This window comes from Callithrix jacchus, chromosome 6 (assembly GCF_049354715.1).
Source record: "Callithrix jacchus isolate 240 chromosome 6, calJac240_pri, whole genome shotgun sequence".
NCBI classification, from domain to species: Eukaryota; Metazoa; Chordata; class Mammalia; order Primates; family Cebidae; genus Callithrix; species Callithrix jacchus.
Window position 1 is genome coordinate 124,441,506 of NC_133507.1, and position 17,473 is coordinate 124,458,978.

The 17,473-nt window shown below is 40.4% G+C and overlaps 1 protein-coding gene across 2 annotated transcripts in view; it reads left to right on the forward strand.

Annotated features, from left to right (window-relative positions):
* The window catches only part of CYP20A1 (cytochrome P450 family 20 subfamily A member 1), a 161,191-nt gene that overhangs the window by 11,330 nt on the left and 132,388 nt on the right, over positions 1-17,473 (forward strand). Inside the window, exons 2-3 of one of the 2 annotated variants that reach the window (XM_078328268.1) lie at positions 3,764-3,953; positions 15,666-15,863. Coding sequence is in view for 1 of the 2 variants with exons in the window: in XM_078328267.1 (XP_078184393.1) it covers positions 3,850-3,953 (104 nt within the window). In the remaining variant the exon portion in view is untranslated. The remainder of the gene's footprint in view (positions 1-3,763; positions 3,954-15,665; positions 15,864-17,473) is intronic. The other variant, XM_078328267.1, reaches the window with a different exon arrangement.

Below are 17,473 nucleotides of genomic sequence, written 5' to 3' on the forward strand. Positions count from 1 at the left end.
CTGAATGTCTGTATCAGTTATTTAAAATTCTTCTGTATAAAAAATTTCTATTCAGTCCATAAGTGTATCTATTTAATCACTTGTTTATACCAATATGGACACTCAGATAGTTACTTTAATCTTTTGGTTGTTATCCAGTTCTACAGTATTTTGTTGCTCTTTGTTCATACCCTGTGGCCATTGGGAGCTCTTTCCACTGGCTCCTTTGACATAATTTCATTTATGTATTTATTTATAATTTCTTTGTTACTTCACAAGTATCTTGTCATGTATTGTTCTGTCCCAGTCCTAGTTTCAGCCATTTTTTCAAAGAGCCCTGATTTCCTTTGTTAGAGAATGGTATTAAAAACTTACATATGGCCACTAAATGTGGTTATTGCAACATGTCTCTCACAGCTGACAGTGCAAAGACATATATGTGTGTATTCTAACTTATAATTAATTACCCACTTAATTCTAAAGGTTTCTACATGGAACCATCTGTGTATACATTAAGCTAAATGTGAGTTTATATTTATATATATTTGGATCCATTCTAGGCTTCCCCAATTTCTTATCTGTAACTTCTCACTCTAACAGTGAGGAACCTGGCTCCCACTGTTTGCCATTTATTAAATGCCTTGTTCCATTGGGAACAAGGAATTCATTTTTGATCTATATTCCAGGTTGGGATTTAATGAGAAATACATTTGGTCTCTGTCTGCAGTTTCTGGTGCAGAGCTTCTAAAACTTTTATAATTTCCTGAATAATAGGGGTGCTAGGAACATCTTGTGTTCTAATATTTGGTCTTTGGCCCTGGCTCCTGACGCAGAATTTCTAAATCCCTTGGAATCTCCTGAGTGATAGAAATATCTTCTGTAAGGACCCTCTGTGGGTCCCTGGATGGTTTCAGGATGGGGATGATCACCAGAAAGACCAAACACCAGATAAGAAGCTTGTAACTTTTAGCTTTACATGCAATCCTTTGAGGATGTGAAGGGAATGGAGATTGAATTAATAACCAATCATGTCTATATGTTGAAGCTTCCATAAAAATTCCTAAAATATGGAATCTGAAAAGTCCCAGATCAAGTCTGACAGATTTGATGCTTAGTGAGGGCTCATCCCTCATAGGTAGTACCTTCTAGCCATGTTCTGACATGGCAGAATGGGGAAAAAGGCTCCTAGATTCTTTTATAAGGGTGCTGGTTTCATTGATGAGGGCAGTACCCTCATAATCCAGTCACCTCTCAATTACCTCTGAATACCATCCCTTTGGGGATTGTTTTAAAATAGGAATTTGGAGGGTATACCTACCTTGAGACCATAGTAACTAGTAAACATAAGTAAGTGTTTTCCTGAGTTCCATAAGCCATTATAGCAAATTATCAAACCTGAGGAAAGGGTGTAGGAGTGCCCAGTTTCTAGCCAAGTCATATAGAAGTTTGGGTAAACTGGGGATTCACTACTTTTGATTGGCATCTGAGGTCGGGGACAGTCTGGTATTACTAAGACCTTAACCTATAGGGTCTGTATGAACTCCAGGTAATTAATGTCATAATGAAATTATTGTCCAGAGAGTTGGGAAATTGGTTGTTGTGGGAAACACCCTCCACTCAAAATTGCTGTCAGAAGTGAAGTGTTGAGAGTATAGTGGAAAATCAGGGTTATTTGTTCTTTGTGCTTTAAAATTCTATGGGTTTTATCAAATGCAGAGTGTCAGGTATCCACCACTAAAGTACCATATAGCATACTTCAAATAGCCACCCCAGACAACTCATCTGATTATCATCTCTGTAGTTGTGCCTTTTCCAGAATGTCATATGAATTGAATCATATAATGTATAGCATCTTGATACTGCCACCCTTCACTTAGCCGCATACATGCAAGATTCATTCATTTGTTTTCACCGGTTGAAAGTTCATTCCTTTCTGTTGCTGAATGATATTCTGTTGCATGGTTGTACTTGAAGTTGATTATGCTAGTTTTTGTTTGAAAAGAATTTTTCAAAGCAGATGTCTAAATATATACAATTTAGGGGTGCATTTGTTGGATTGTAGATAAGACTTGTTTATCTTTGGGAAAAACTGCCAAACTATCTCCCAAAGTGGCTGCATTCTACCAGCAGTGAATGACAGTACCTATTGTTCTTCAACCTCCAATTCTTATTGTTAAACTTTTTTTAGAGTCCTGCAGTTCTACCAGGTGTGCAGTGATATCTCAGCGTTTTTTTTTTTTTTTTTTTTTTTCTTTCTTTCTTTCTTTTTTTTGAGATGGAATCTCACTTCGTTACCAGACTGGAGTGCAGTGGCACGATCTCGGCTCACTGCAACCTTTACCTCCTGGGTTCAAGTGATTCTCCTACCTCAGCCTCCTGAGTAGCTGGGACTACAGGTGTGTGTCACCATGCCCAGCTGTTTTTTTATTTTTAGTAGACAGAGTTTCACCATCTTGGCCAGGATGGTCTCAATCTCTTGACTTTGTGATCCATCCACCTCGGCCTCCCAAAGAGCTGGGATTAGAGGCAGGAGTCACCGTGTCCAGCCATTTCAGTGTTATTTTAATTTGCAGTCTCTTAATGTGACATGATGTTGAGAATCCTTTTGTGTGATTATTTGCTATCTGTATATTTTCGGGTTTTTTTTTTTTTTTTTTTTATTGAGACAATGTCTCGCTCTGTCATTCAGGCTGGAGTGCAATGGCCTGATCTTGGCTCACTGCAACCTCCACCCTCCGTGTTCAAGCAATTCTTTTGCCTTAGCCTCCCAAGTAGCTGGGATTACAGGTGCCCGCCACCATGCCTGGCTAATATTTTGTATTTTTAGTAGAGAGGGGGTTTTGCCATGTTGGCCAGGCTGATCTTGAACTCCTGACCTTAGGTGATCCACCTTCCTCAGTCTCCCAAGTGCTGGGATTACAGGCATGAACTACCATGCCCAGTATGCTATCTATCTATATATTTTCTTTGGCTGGGTGTCTGTTCAGATATTTACCTAGTTTTAATTGGGTTTTTCATTTTAGGTGTTTTTTTTTTTTTTGGAGATAAGAGTCTTGCTCTGTCACCCAGCTGGAGTGCAGTGGCAGAATTTTGGCTCACTAAAATATCTGCCTCCTTGGTTCAAGCAATTCTCCCACCTCAGCCTCCCAAGTAGCTGAGATTATAGTTGCGTGCCACCACACCTGGCTATTTTTTGTATTTTAGTAGAGACAGGGTTTCACCATGTTGTCCAGGCTGGTTTTGAACTCCTGACCTTGTGATCTGCCCTCCTCAGCCTCCCAAAGTGCTGGGGCTACAGGTGTGAGCCACTGTACCCAGCCAGTTTAAAATATTTAGTGTTCCTTTGAAGAGTTATTTGTATATTTTCCATACAGTTTTAAAAATTACGTATGTATTTTGTAAATATCTTCTCACACTCTGTCTTGTCTTTTTGGTCTCTTAATAGGAATTTTCATAGTAGAAAATTGAGTTTTATAAAGTCTGTGTTATGAATATTTTCATGAATTGGTGTTTGATGTTGTGTGTTAAAACTCAACACCAAATCCAATGTCACATAGATTTTCTTTTTGATTTTTTATAGTTTTGCATTTTCAATTATATTCTCTGGACTGTTTTGAGTAGGTTTTTATGTTTTAATTTGTGTATACATTCATTTCATTCTAATATGGCTTCCAAATAATTCTTCTGTCACCATTTTTGGGAAGGATATGGTTATAATGGGCTTCATTTCAGTTTGAATTTCCAAAATTATGACATTGAATAAACCGAATATTGAATTTTATAGGTATTTCAGGACAACTAGAGGGGACACATACCCACTGAGAAACTGTGAGCAACAGCATCTATGCTGAGCCCTGATGCCTCCAGAGGATGCATGTACCCTCTCCTGACCAACTTCTCTCTGAGGTGCCAGAAGCAGCAAGGAGCTTTATCTTCCTCACAGCAGCATCACGTCAACTTGGTGTTATTCATTGGTGAGTAAAAAGCTTCCTGTCCATCACCCTGAGTGCAGAGGACAGAGTCTTTAGAGAGTACTCAGCAGAGGAAGAAATTCATCTAGAAAAATGAAACCCTCAAATCTCACTGTTTTGACTACACCCTGATATTGTCAGTGTTCAAGACACAGTGGCTGCTAGTATATATGCTAGTAAAGACACAGTGGCCTCTAATATAGTAATCACACCATGCCCTAACACCAATATAATATCCACACCATGCCCTAACACTAATCTGATATCCACACCATGCCATAACACTAATATATCCACACAGTAACCTCTAATACTAATAAATATAATATCTACAAAGTGGACTCTGTTGACATTGAGACTTCTATAAGCATTTCACAGCGTTGGCTGAACTATAGCCTCTATAATGGATTTTGATGAGGTCTCTGCTTTCCTGACATGGTATTAATATGGTTGTTTTAAAAAGTAATTTACTTTCCAATAATGTCATACTTCTAGGAAACTTCCAGTAGCAGTACAAAGTATAACCTGTTTCTTCTCTTAGATTCCACAGCCGTTATTGCTGTACCAGATTTACAATGTCCCACAAAATACTTCAGTATATTTTACCCAAAGTATAGACACTCTCCCAGGTAACTACCACATAACCCCTAGATCAGGAAATCAGCATGGTTCCTACATGATAATTCCACAAACTCATTTCACTTTTACCTCCTGTCCCACCTGGGAGTATAATGTGTTTTTTCATTCTGATCCAGTTTTCTTTTCCTGGAACTGTTCCCCAAACTTTCCTGCATATTTGTCACCTTGACACATTTAAAGAGCATACAAATTTTTGTTTGAACACCTGTCTTCATGTCTTTGGAATATATGCCTAGGAAAGGAATCATTGAGTCATATTGTAAATCTATTTGTAACTTTTTGAAACAACACCAAATTATTTTACACATATACCGCACCATTTCATATTGTCGCAAGCAGCATTTAAGGGTTCAAGTTTCTGCACATCTTTGTTAACACTTCTTTTTTAGTATAACTATTCTAGTGTGAGTTAATGGGTTTTTTTATGGTTTTAATTATGACTAATGATGTTAGGCATCTTTTCAGGTGCTTGTTGGTGCAGTGTGTATGAAAGTCCTTTTTCATTTTTTAGATTAGGTTGTCTTTGTTGTTGAGTTGTAAAAGTTATTTGTACATTCTGGATAACAGACACTTTTGAAGTATCTAATGCGTAGATTTTTTCTTCCATTTTGTGGGTTATTGGAACATCATAAGAGTTAATGTGTGGTCTCTGCTGCGGTGTCCTGAGACAGAGCACTAAGCCTTTGAAACATATTAAGTGATATGTCTTTCGTATGCTATTGAGATGACTGCTGGCTGGGGGCACCTGGACAGCCTCAGTGGGGCTGGCTGCCAAAGGAACCAACCTTGTCATTAGAGGATTTGAAATTTCATCTCCCCTCCCATCTCTGTGAAGGAGAGAGGTGCTGAGGTTGAGTTGATCACCTATAGCCACTGTTGCAACCAATCTGCCCACATAATAAAGGACAGGGTTAGGAGAGTGTCTGTGTTGCTGAACATGGGAAGATGCTGGGAGAATCATATCTGGAGAGGGCATGGGAGGCTTGCACCTCTTCCACATACCTCACCTTGTGCATCTCTTCATCTGGTTGTTCATTTGTAGTCTTTAAAATATCCTTGGTATGAAGTCAGCAATAGTAAGTACACTGTTTTTGGGGGTTCTATAATGTGCTGTAGTAAATTGCTGAACCCAATAAGGGTGTTGTGGTAGCCTCCAATCTGTAGCCAAGTTAGACAGAAGGTAACTTGGGAACCTACTATTTGTGAGTGGCATCTTAAGTAGTTACAGTCTTATAACTGAGTATCCATATTTTCTTAAAGAAGAAATGAATTACATTTACTGTTTTCCTTTTTCTGCACTTCCTACTTAGCTCTTTAGGAATGCAATTATAAGCTTTACTGTCTCTCCACCAGACACTTCCTACACTGGAAACTTTTCTTACTGTGTGTTTACTTAGAAGTTCCAGGGACCAAACCTTGAAATAAACTAGGCATCTCCAAACTCTCCCCTACCAGGAAATTGCCAGGAGACAACAGTTAATTACAACCTAGCTATGCCCGTGGTGGTGTTAGCAAGACCACCTAATGGATAAAACCTCAGAGCAAGTCCCATAGAACCTGCACCTTCTCACACCATAGACCCTGCACCTCCTCATCCCATCCCCTGCATGCCATTCTGCGAAGTCCCCTTTTTAAATCTCCCGCTTTCTGCCCTGAAAGTAGAAGCAGTTTCCTTAAGGCAAGAGCCTGTATGTTCCCTTCAGCTAAGCTCTGGCATAAAGTCACTTTCTTTTTTACCATCCTTGTGTTTGTCAATTGAATTTGCAAGCGACAAGAGGCATGACCTGCGTTCCTAGGACTGAGCCCTTAGCCTGTGGGGTCTGATGCTTCTCTAGTTTGTGTCAGAATTGGATTGATACCCAGCTGTTACCCAAGATTTGGTCTGCATAGGGAAAAAAACCCATGCATCTGTTAACAAAAGTGTTCTGTGTTGAGTGTTGAGAGTATAATAGAAGACAGTTTTTCTATTATAACAACTTTGTCTTTCAACTTTTTTTTTCATGTCTTTTGAGGTGTAAAAGTTTCGAATTTCGAGGAAATCAATTGATTTATTTTTCCTTTTGTGGTTTGTGATTTTGGTGTCAGATCTAAGAAATTACTGCTACATCCAAGGTCATGAGGGTTTAACTGTTTGTTGTCTTATAGAGTTTTTAGTTTTGCCATATTTAGGTCTTTGATCCATTTTAAGTTCATTTTTTTTTTTAATTTTTTATTGGATTATAGGTTTTGGGGTACATGAGCAGAGCATGCAAGACAGTTGCATAGGTACACACATGGCAGTGTGCTTTGCTTTTCTTCTCCCCTTCACCCACATTTGGCATTTCTCCCCAGGCTATCCCTCCCCACCTCCCGCTAAGTTCATTTTTTTAATGTGGTGATAGGTAGGGTACAATTTCATTTTCCTCTATGTAGATAGTAAGTTGCCTTACATCATTTGTTGAGGACAGCATTTTTTCCCCAATTTAATGGATATGGATCTTTTCTAAAATCAGTTGAGCATGGAAGTATTGTTTTATGTCTGGACTTCCAATTCAATTCAACTGATCTTTCTGATTATTCTTGTACCAGTATCATGCTGTTTTGATTACTACTGCTTCGTAATAAGATTTGAAATTGGGATGTGTGAACCTCCAGATTTGGAGTTATTTTTCAGGATTGGTTTGGCTTTTCAGGGTTCCTTGAAATTCCAAATAAACATGAGGATCAGCTTTCTCATTTCTGTCCCAGGGCCTTTGGGATTTTTGTGGGAATAACATTGAATCTATAAATTGCTTTGCGTAATTTGGCAAACTTAACAAATATGGTTTCAAATCCATGAACATGACATGTTTTTACATTTATTTGGGCTTTAATTTCCTTAAGCATTGTCCTATAATTTTCCGCTTCTAAGTCTTAACCTTTGATTACATTTATTGCTAAGCATATTATTGCTATTGGTATTATTTGCAGTGGAATTTTTATAATTTTATTTTCAGATTATTCATTGCTAGTATATACATATAAAATGGACTTTTCAGCCAGGCATGGTGGCTCATGCTGGTAATCCCAGCACTTTGGGAGGCCAAGGCAGGCAGATCACCTGAGGTCAGGAGCTCAAGACCAGCCTGGTCAACATGGTGAAAACCTGTCTCTACTAAAAAGACAAAATTAGCTGGGTATGGTGGCATATGCCTGTAATCCGAGCTTTGTTGAAAGCCCTTTCTGCAACAGCTGAGAAAATCATGGGGTGTTTTTCATTCATTCTAACAATACTGTGTGTTACATGAATGGCATTATTGTGTGGAACTACCATTGATTTATTGGGATAAAAACTCATGTTCATGGTGTTTGATCCTCTCACAATGCTCTTGGTTTAAATTTGCTATTACTTTGTTGAGGATTATTAAGTCTACATTTCTGAGGTTATAGATCAGTCCTTGAAGTGGCACGACACTGAGTAGGATAGATCAGGATGAGATTGTGTATAGACTGTGGTTAGTATTTAGGGTTAGTGTGTCAGGGTATTACAAAATCAGGGGATAAGGGTTGAAGGGTTCAGAGTTTACCAATTAAAGATTATGGTGTAAGGGCTTCAAGATAGGAGGTTCAGGTTGGTGGCTGGGAGCTGCATAGTAGAGATTAGAGGTAGAGATCAGGCGAGTAACAGGGTTAGGTTGAGAGGTCAGGATTATAGTGAAGGGTTAGGGTGAACAGGTTATTAGGGTTACAGTAAAGGTTAGAGTACGTTTAGATTAAGGGAGTCACAAATTTGTGTGGTTACAAATTCTTTTCACATTCTTTCTTTGAATATTTTTGAATACTTTCACTTGTGTTTTAATAGCTCATTTGTCTTACAGCATTAAAGTAGTTGAAACAGATAGGAAATATTTAACAGTAGGCATATGATAACTAGAAACATTAAGTTTAAATATATTGCTTATACCTCCCCAAACAAAATAACATGTACCAAGTACTAATATATAGATATATAAAGATTGTGAGCTGTACGAAGTGCAGATTTAGCTTGAGCATCTGGGGAGGGGATATGATGGTTTTGACCCTTTCCTACACCTGCCAGACTTCACTGTTACATCTTTGTCCAGGACATTCTTTTTTCTTTTTTTTTTTTAAATTGCATTTTAGGTTTTGGGGTACATGTGCAGATCATGCAAGATAGTTGCATAGGTACACACATGGCAGTGTGTTTTGCTTCTGTCTTCCCCTTCACCCACATTTGGCATTACTCCCCAGGCTATCCCTCCCCCTTTCCCCCCCCCCGCTGTCCCTCCCCTATTCCCCCCAGTAGACCCCAGTGTGTAGTACTCCCTTCCCTGTGTCCATGTGTTCTCTTTTTTCATCACCCACCTATGAGCGAGAATATGCGGTATTTCATTTTCTGTTCTTGTGTCAGTTTGCTGAGAATGATGTTCTCCAAATTCATCCATGTCCCTACAAAGGACACAAACTTATCCTTTTTGATTGCTGCATAATATTCCATGGTGTATATGTGCCACATTTTCCCAATCCAGTCTATCGTGGATGGGCATTTGGGTTGGTTCCAGGTCTTTGCTATTGTAAACAGTGCTGCAATGAACATTCGTGTGCATGTGTCCTTATAGTAGAATGATTTATAGTTTTTTGGATATATACCCAGTAATGGGATTGCTGGGTTGAATGGAATTTCTATTTCTAAGGCCTTGAGGAATCGCCACACTGTCTTCCACAATGGTTGAACTAATTTACACTCCCACCAACAGTGTAAAAGTGTTCCTATTCCTCCACATCCTCTCCAGCATCTGTTGTCTCCAGATTTTTTAATGATCGCCATTCTAACTGGCGTGAGATGGTATCTCAATGTGGTTTTGATTTGCATCTCTCTAATGACCAGTGATAATGAGCATTTTTTCATATGTTTGTTGGCCTCATGTATGTCTTCTTTTGAAAAGTATCTGTTCATATCCTTTGCCCATTTTTGAATGGGTTTGTTTGTTTTTTTCCTGTAAATTTGTTTGAGTTCTTTGTAAATTCTGGATATCAGCCCTTTGTCAGATGGGTACATTGCAAAAATTTTTTCCCATTCTGTTGGTTGCCGATTCACTCTAGTGACTGTTTCTTTTGCCGTGCAGAAGCTATGGAGTTTGTCCAGGACATTCTTATGTCAGCATTGCATGTTTCCAACTTAATAATTCCCCAAGCTAGACTCTCTCCATTATTCTTTTCTTTCAACAAAAGCAATACAGCTTTCTCCCATTGGTTTGATAGTATATTTAACATAAACATACCTTATGATATGATACATTTGTTCATGAGGGGCTACTTCTGTTATACAATCAAATATATTTTGGTTCTGACACTCTCAATTAAATTTAAGTCGAAAGTATTTTCCTAGGATCATTAATCATTCATCCCTATTTTATTACATAAATAAGGCACAGATAATTTTTTATGATTAGTTGCATGACTAGCTATATTGAAATTATAATTACTTACAAGTTCAACTAAATTTGGAAACATTTCAGAGTTTGGGCTTCTAATAATTATCCTATAAAAGGTAAATTATTTTTCCCATATAACATAGCAACATCTAAAATCACTCAGAATATTCTGACATTTTTGTTTCTCTAGTTTCATCACTTTCTGAGAAGTATCATTGAGGAAATTGACTTTGAATATTCTTAAACTCTTCCATTTTTGAAAGCATCACAATGAAACATTAAATTATTGTGGTTACAAATTCTTTTCACATTCTTTCTTTCTTTGAATATTTTTTCCCAGTTGCCAATATTGCATTCCGTTATGTAATTGCTGAAAAGCATGCATGGAAAACAAAGACAGGGATATTTCGGAGTAAGCGATCCAGTCACAGGGAATCAATTTGCCATTGAAACATTTTCTTTTCGAATTCTTGGATAGTAAAACAACAACAACAAAAAATATATACTAAGGAACTTCTTTTTTTTTTTTTTTTTTTTATTTAAGATTGAGTTTCGCTCTTGTTGCCCAGGCTGGAGTGCAATGGTGTGATCTTGGTTCATCACAACCTCCAACTCCCCGGGTTCAAGCGATTCTCCTGCCTCAGCCTCTCAAGTAGCTGGGATTACAGGCATGCGCCACCATGCCCAGCTAGTTTTGTATTTTCAGTAGAGATGGGGTTTCACTATGTTGGTCAGGATGGTCTCGAAAGGACCTTTTTTTTTTTACATTCATTCTTTTGACAGTGTTCAACCATGAACTGAAAGTCTCTAAAATGGATTTTTTCTTGATTCTCTAAAAGAGGACCACCTTTTTAGAGAGTGAACCCAAGACACAATTACAATACCAGAAAAAATTATGTTAAGTAAGTTTATACATATATGTTATTACTTTAACTTAAAACATGTGAAGAGGCATTTATTTAGAATTATATGTTAGTCTGTATGATTTAATTTTTGTGTTATAAATGTTCTTATTAAAAGACAGGAATAGTTAACAGGATCAATTACTAGTAATTAATAGTACAAATTATTAAGCAGGTGTTTGAAAAAATAACACTTTTTAAATTGTTTTATTTTAGAGTTGTTTTAGATTTACACAGATATAGCAAAGAAAACACAGATTTCCCATGTAGCTGCAACCCAATGTCCTCTTATTAACATCTTCTGTCAGTATGTCTTATTTCATTTGTCACAGTGAATGAACAAATATTGATATACTATTATAAACTGAAGCCCATATTTTATTTGGATTTCCTTAGTTCTATCTTTCCCTCCTTCAGGAGGAGGAGTTCTATCTTTCCCCCAAATCTAGGATCCCACATAACATTAGTTTCCATGACTCCTTTGATTCTTCTTGGCTGTGATGGTTTCTCACATGTTCCTTCTTCCAATGACCTTGACAGTGTTAAGGAGAATTGGTCAGGCATTTTGTAGAATGTCTCATATTTTTATTTACCTGGTGCTTTTCTGATAAGTTGACTGAGGTTATGGGTTTGAGGGAAGCAGATCACAGAGGTGAAGTGCTATTTTTATCACTTCATGCTCTCAAGGTGAATTATCACCATTGATATTAACTGTGATCACCTGTCTGTGCTGGTGTTTGTCAAGTTTCTCTACTGTGAGGTTACTTGTCAATATTTTTTGTATTCTTCTGGGGGAAGTCACTATGCAGAGTCACCATTTAAGGTGTGGGATTTTAGTTCCACCTCCTTGATGGCTGAGTATCTGCATCAATTATTTGGAACTCTTTTGTAAAGGAGACTTCTATTCAAATTTATTTGCTTATGCACTTACTTGTATAAATCTGGACAGATAGTTACTTTAAGCTTTGGTTGTTATTCAATACTACAGTATTTTATTGCTCAATTTATTTCTGCTTTGGCCATTGGGAGCTCTTTCCATTGGTTCCTGTTTTCCTTTTGACATAATTTTATATTGTTTGAGTACTTTCTTCTTTTCTCATATGTCAGTTATTCTGGGTCATATATTTACTGTCCCAGTCCCAGTATCAGCCATTTCTTCAGAGAGACCTGATTACGTTTATTAGAAAATGGTGGGCTGGGCGTGGTGGCTCAAGCCTGTAATCCCAGCACTTTGGGAGGCCGAGGCGGGTGGATCACGATGTCAAGAGATCGAGACCATCCTGGTCAACATGGTGAAACCCTGTCTCTACTAAAAATACAAAAAATTAGCTGGGCATGGTGGCGCACGCCTGTAATCCCAGCTATCGGGAGGGGGAGGCAGGAGAATTGCCTGAACCCAGGAGGCGGAGGTTGCGGTGAGCCGAGATCGCGCCATTGCACACTCCAGCCTGGGTAACAAGCAAAACTCCGTCTCAAAAAAAAAAAAAAAAAAAAGAAAATGGTATTAAAATTTATGCCTGGGCCAGGAACAGTTGCTGATGCCTGGAATCCCAGCACTTTGACAGGCCAAGGCGGGTGGGGTCAGGAGTTCTAAACTGGCCTGGCCAACATTGTTAAACCTTGTATCTACTACAAATGCAAAAATTTGCCAGGCGTAGTGGCAGGCACCTGTAATCCCAGCTACTTGGAAGGCTGAAGCAGGAGAATTGCTTGAACCTGGAAGGTGGAAGTTGCAGTGAGCTGAGATCACACCATTGCACTCCAGCTTGGGCAACAAGAGTGAAACTCTGTCTCAAAAAAAAAAAAAATTATGTCTGGCAGGGCATGATGGCTCACACCTGTAATCCTGGCACTTTGTGAGGCTGAGATGGGAGGATCCCTGGAGTCCAGGTGTTTGAGACCAGCCTGGGCAGCACAGGAGGCCCCATCTCTACAAACAATAAAAAAAAATAGCCAATCTTGGTGTGCATGCCTATGGTCCCAATCTCAAGAGGCTGAGGTGGGAGGATTGCTTGAGCCCAGGAATGTCAAGACTGCAGTGAGCCATGATTGCACCACTGCACTCCAGCCTGGGTGACAGAGCAAGACCCTGTCCAAAAAAAAAAGTTCATTTCATTGACTCATGATTCTGGTGGCAAGAACATCAATGATTGGGCAGCTTGTATTTGGTGTGGCTTAATCATGCTTCAAAACATAGTGGAAAGCAGAAGGCGGCCAGTGTGCAACAGAGATCCATGGCAAGAGAGAAAGTAAGAGAGAAACCAAGGAAGCTAGACTCTTTATCAACCTGCTCTTGGCTGGGCAACAGCGTAAGACTCTGTCTCAAAAATAATAATAATTAAAAAAATAAAATGTTAGTCATGAATTAGGCATAAATACTGTGATGGTTAATTTTAGGTGTCCCCTTGACAGGATTAAGGGATACTCACATACCTGGTAAAGCACTATTTCTGGGTGTATTTGTGAAGGTGTTTCTGGAAGTCCTTTGATAAGAACCTTTGTTGATTTAGTCATCATTCTCTTCTTGGTACTGAGAGGGAGACTCTGTTAAAATTGGGATTTTCTTGAGAGATGTAAATTTCCCTTATAAAAGGTTAGCTTCTACTCTGTTTTCAGAACTTCCCTGTATCTGGAACTTCTGGCTTCAGGTGATCCTCCTGCCTGGGATTACAAGACTGGCCAGCTTGTCTTTTTGATTTTTTGTATAGGATCTTTCACAGAGTATAAACTTTTCTTGTTCGTATACTAAATGAGTGCAGGGGGTGGGGGTGGATTATTCATGAGTTTTCTGGGAAAGGGATGGGCAATTCCCAGAACTGAGAGTTTCTCCCATTTTTAAACCATATAGGGTAACTTCTGGACATTGTCATGGCATTTGTAAACTGTCATGTCACTGGTGGAAGTGTATTTTAGCATGCTACTGAAACTGTCTTTGCAAAATTATGACCGAGACAGTGAAAGAAATCTAACTTAACTTGGCTCCATCTTGCTTATAATCTTCAAGCTGTCCTTGTTCATTCCTGGGGGTAGGCTGAACTAACTTTGGGAGAAACTTAGTTTATTGTTTAAAGATGGTAACAGCCCTTTCCCAAAGCAGACCTCTTTCTTGCCTGGGGACTAGATTGCCTTTGTAGGACTAACATTAACCACAACATTAGAAATTATGGTTTAGGAGTCATGCAGCTGGAGGCTACAAGATTCTGACCCTCTCTAAACTGCTCCTAAGGTCAGTGCTTGAAATGTTTTTGTAGACCCTGCACTTGATGGATCAGCTGATACCACCCAGATCAATAAACTGGCTCATCTGAACTTGTGGTCCCCACCTCGGAACTGACGTAGCTCAAGAAGACAGTTCAGATTCCCTGTGATTTCATCTCTGACCAATATGCACTCTTGGCTCACTGGCTTCCTCCAACCCACCAAGTTATCCTTAAAAACTCTGCTCCCTGGGTGGGCAAGGTAGCTGACACCTGTAATCCCAGCACTTTGGGAAGCTGAGGTGGGTGGATAACCTGAGATCAGGAATTTGGAGACCAGCCTGGACAACATAGTGAAACCCTGTCTCTACTAAAAATACAAAAATTAGCTGGGCATGGTAGTATACCCCTATAATCCCAGCTACTTAGGAGACTGAGGCAGAAAAGTTCGAGCCCAGGACACGGAGGTTTCAGTAGCCTCTGTCTTAAAAACAAAAACAAAAAACTTTGCTCCCTGAATGCCTGGGAGAGACTGATTTGAATAATAATAAAACTCCAGTCTCCATCACAGCCGGCTCTGCATGAATTACTTTCTGTATTGCAATTCTCCTGTCTTGATCAGTCAGCTCTATCTAGGTAGAGGGTAAGGTGAACCCCTTGGGTGTTTACAGTAATGCATTATAATTAGTGTATAGCAAGCAGTCAGGATAACTAGAAGTCACTTTCATTACCATCTGGATTTGGCCTGTTGTTGTTTTTTTTTTCTCATATTCTGTTTGTTTTATCAGTAGGGTCTTTGTGACCTATATCTTGTGCTGACCTCCGATCTCATCCTGTAATTGAAAACACTTAACCTCCTGTAAATGCAACCCAGCAGGTCTCAACCTTATTTTACCTAGCACCTATTCAAGATGGAGTTGCTGTGATTCAAATGCCTCTGACAGTGTCTTGTATGGAAACTCATGACCAAACCCAAGGTCACATAGCTTTCTTTCTATGTTTTCTTCTAGAATTTGTATAGTTTTATAGGCCAGGTGCAGTGGCTCACGCCTGTAATCCAGCACTTTTGGAGGTCCAGGTGGGCAGATAACCTGAGGTCAGGAGTTCAAGACCAGCCTAGTCTACATGGTGAAACCCCATCTCTACGAAAAATACAGAAATTAGCCAGGCATGGTGGTGGGAACCTGTAATCCCATGTGCTTGGGATTACAGGAGGCAGGAGAATCGCTTCAACCCGGGGGGCAAAGGTTGCAGTGAACCGAGATCATGCCACTGCACTGTAGCCTGGGCAACAGAGCAACACTTTGTCTAAAAGAGGGGGAAAAAAAGTAAATAAGAGAAAAAAAGAATTTGCATAGTTTTGTCACCAGAAAAGGTGTCTGACCCAGACCCCAAGAATGAGTTTTTGGATCTCACATGAGAAAGAATTTATGGCGAGTCACAGAGTCTGGTGACGTTAAGAGAGTTTATAAGCAACTACTCAGTTACAGAGCAGGGTGTCCTCAGAAAGCAAGAGGAGGAACGCGCCTGTTTTATACATAGAAGTTTTTTGTTTGCTGGCAGCCTGTCCTCGGAGAGCCCAAGGGTCCTGCAGTGCCCCCGCCACCAGCAGAGGGCGCGCCTGCCCAGCTTTTCTTATCTCGGAGGCCACCGCTTCCCGCCCACTTCCTCAACGCAGGAGCCCTGCGAGGTCAGGAGCAGTATTCTTAGCTCACACCGGGGGACACCCTTGCTCTTGGACACCTCGAGCCTGCGTCCACGGTGAGTAAAATCCTTCCTGTTTGCCGCCCTGACTGCTGAGCGGCAAAGACGCTTCATGTGGAAAATTAGAAACCAAAAACCCCAGTGAACCCAGCGCAGCTGAGGTTCTTTTCTCCACACCCAAGGCGAGGCAGCCACAGAACCAAGCCTCGGGCTCAGAACAGACATGCAGCATCGTGAGAGCAAATAGGGCACCCGCCACACTGATAATAACCCCCTGTAATACCATTCAGGCTCTGTCTGTGCCACTGGTGTTAGCACCTGTTATACAGATGTCACACCCGTCAGGGGAACGCAGAAGCCACCGCGCAGATCTGACCCCGGAAATGCGTATGTGTCCCTCAGAGTGCACAGAACGCCTGGAACGTTCATGACACTGTCACACTCAGAGCACTCACATATCACCTGGAATGCCCGTGACATTGTCAGACTAACCCAACACCTATCACACTCATATAACCCCTGTACATACATGTGTCCTTCAGAGCACACACATATCACCCAGAATGCCCATGACACTGTCAGACTAACCCAACACCCGACACATTCGTATAACCCCTGGAACATGCATGTGTACCTCAGAACACAGCCTGGAACGCCTGTGACATAGACTCAGAGTGTGCATATCACCCAGAATGCACAAGTGACACCATCAGATTAACTCAACACCTATCACACTCATATAACCCCTGGGACACGCATGTGTCCCTCAGAACCCATAATGCCTGGAACGCCCATGACAGCGTCAGACTCAGAATGCATATATCACTCAGAATGCACAAGTGACACCATCAGATTAACCCAACAGCCATCACAGTCATATAACCCCCAGAATATGCATATATCCCTCAGAACAAACACATAACACCCGGAATGCCTGTGACACCGTCAGACTAACAACACCGTCACACTCATATAAACCCTGGAACACTCACGTGTCTCTCAGAGCACACATATCACCTGGAACACCCATGACACTGTCAGACTAACAGCACCCATCACACTCATATAACCTCTGGAACACACGTGTCCCTTAGAACACACAGATTGGGTGGGACACAGACATGGCCTTTGGAGCCCACTCAGAGCACCTGCAGCACTAAAGATAGGACCCTCTGGCTCTTGCTGGAGCACTGGGTTCACAGCCTATGCTGAGCTGGGTTTGGGCTTGATTTGAACTGTTAGAAACTGTGATGTCATTTCTGTCTTTCTGACGTGGTATTGACATGGTTGTTTTAAAAAGTAGTTGACTTCCCAGTAATGTATTTCTGGGAAACTTGTAATTGCAGTTAGTATGCCTTTTCCTTTCTCTCCGATTCTCCAGCAGTTATTGCTGTGTCATATGTGCATTTTCACACAAAATACCCACATATGTTTCACCAAAAGCAGGAACACTCCTCCAGGTGACCCCCATATAACCCCCAAATCTGGAAATTCACAGTTTCTTTTTTCTTTTTTTGGAGATGGAGTCTTGCTCTGTTGCCAGGCTGGAGTGAAGTTGTGTGATCTCGGCTAACTGCAACCTCCACCTCCCAGGTTCAAGGGATTCTCCTGCCTCAGGCTCCTCAGTAGCTGGAATTACAGGTGTGTGCCACCACGTCCGGCTAATT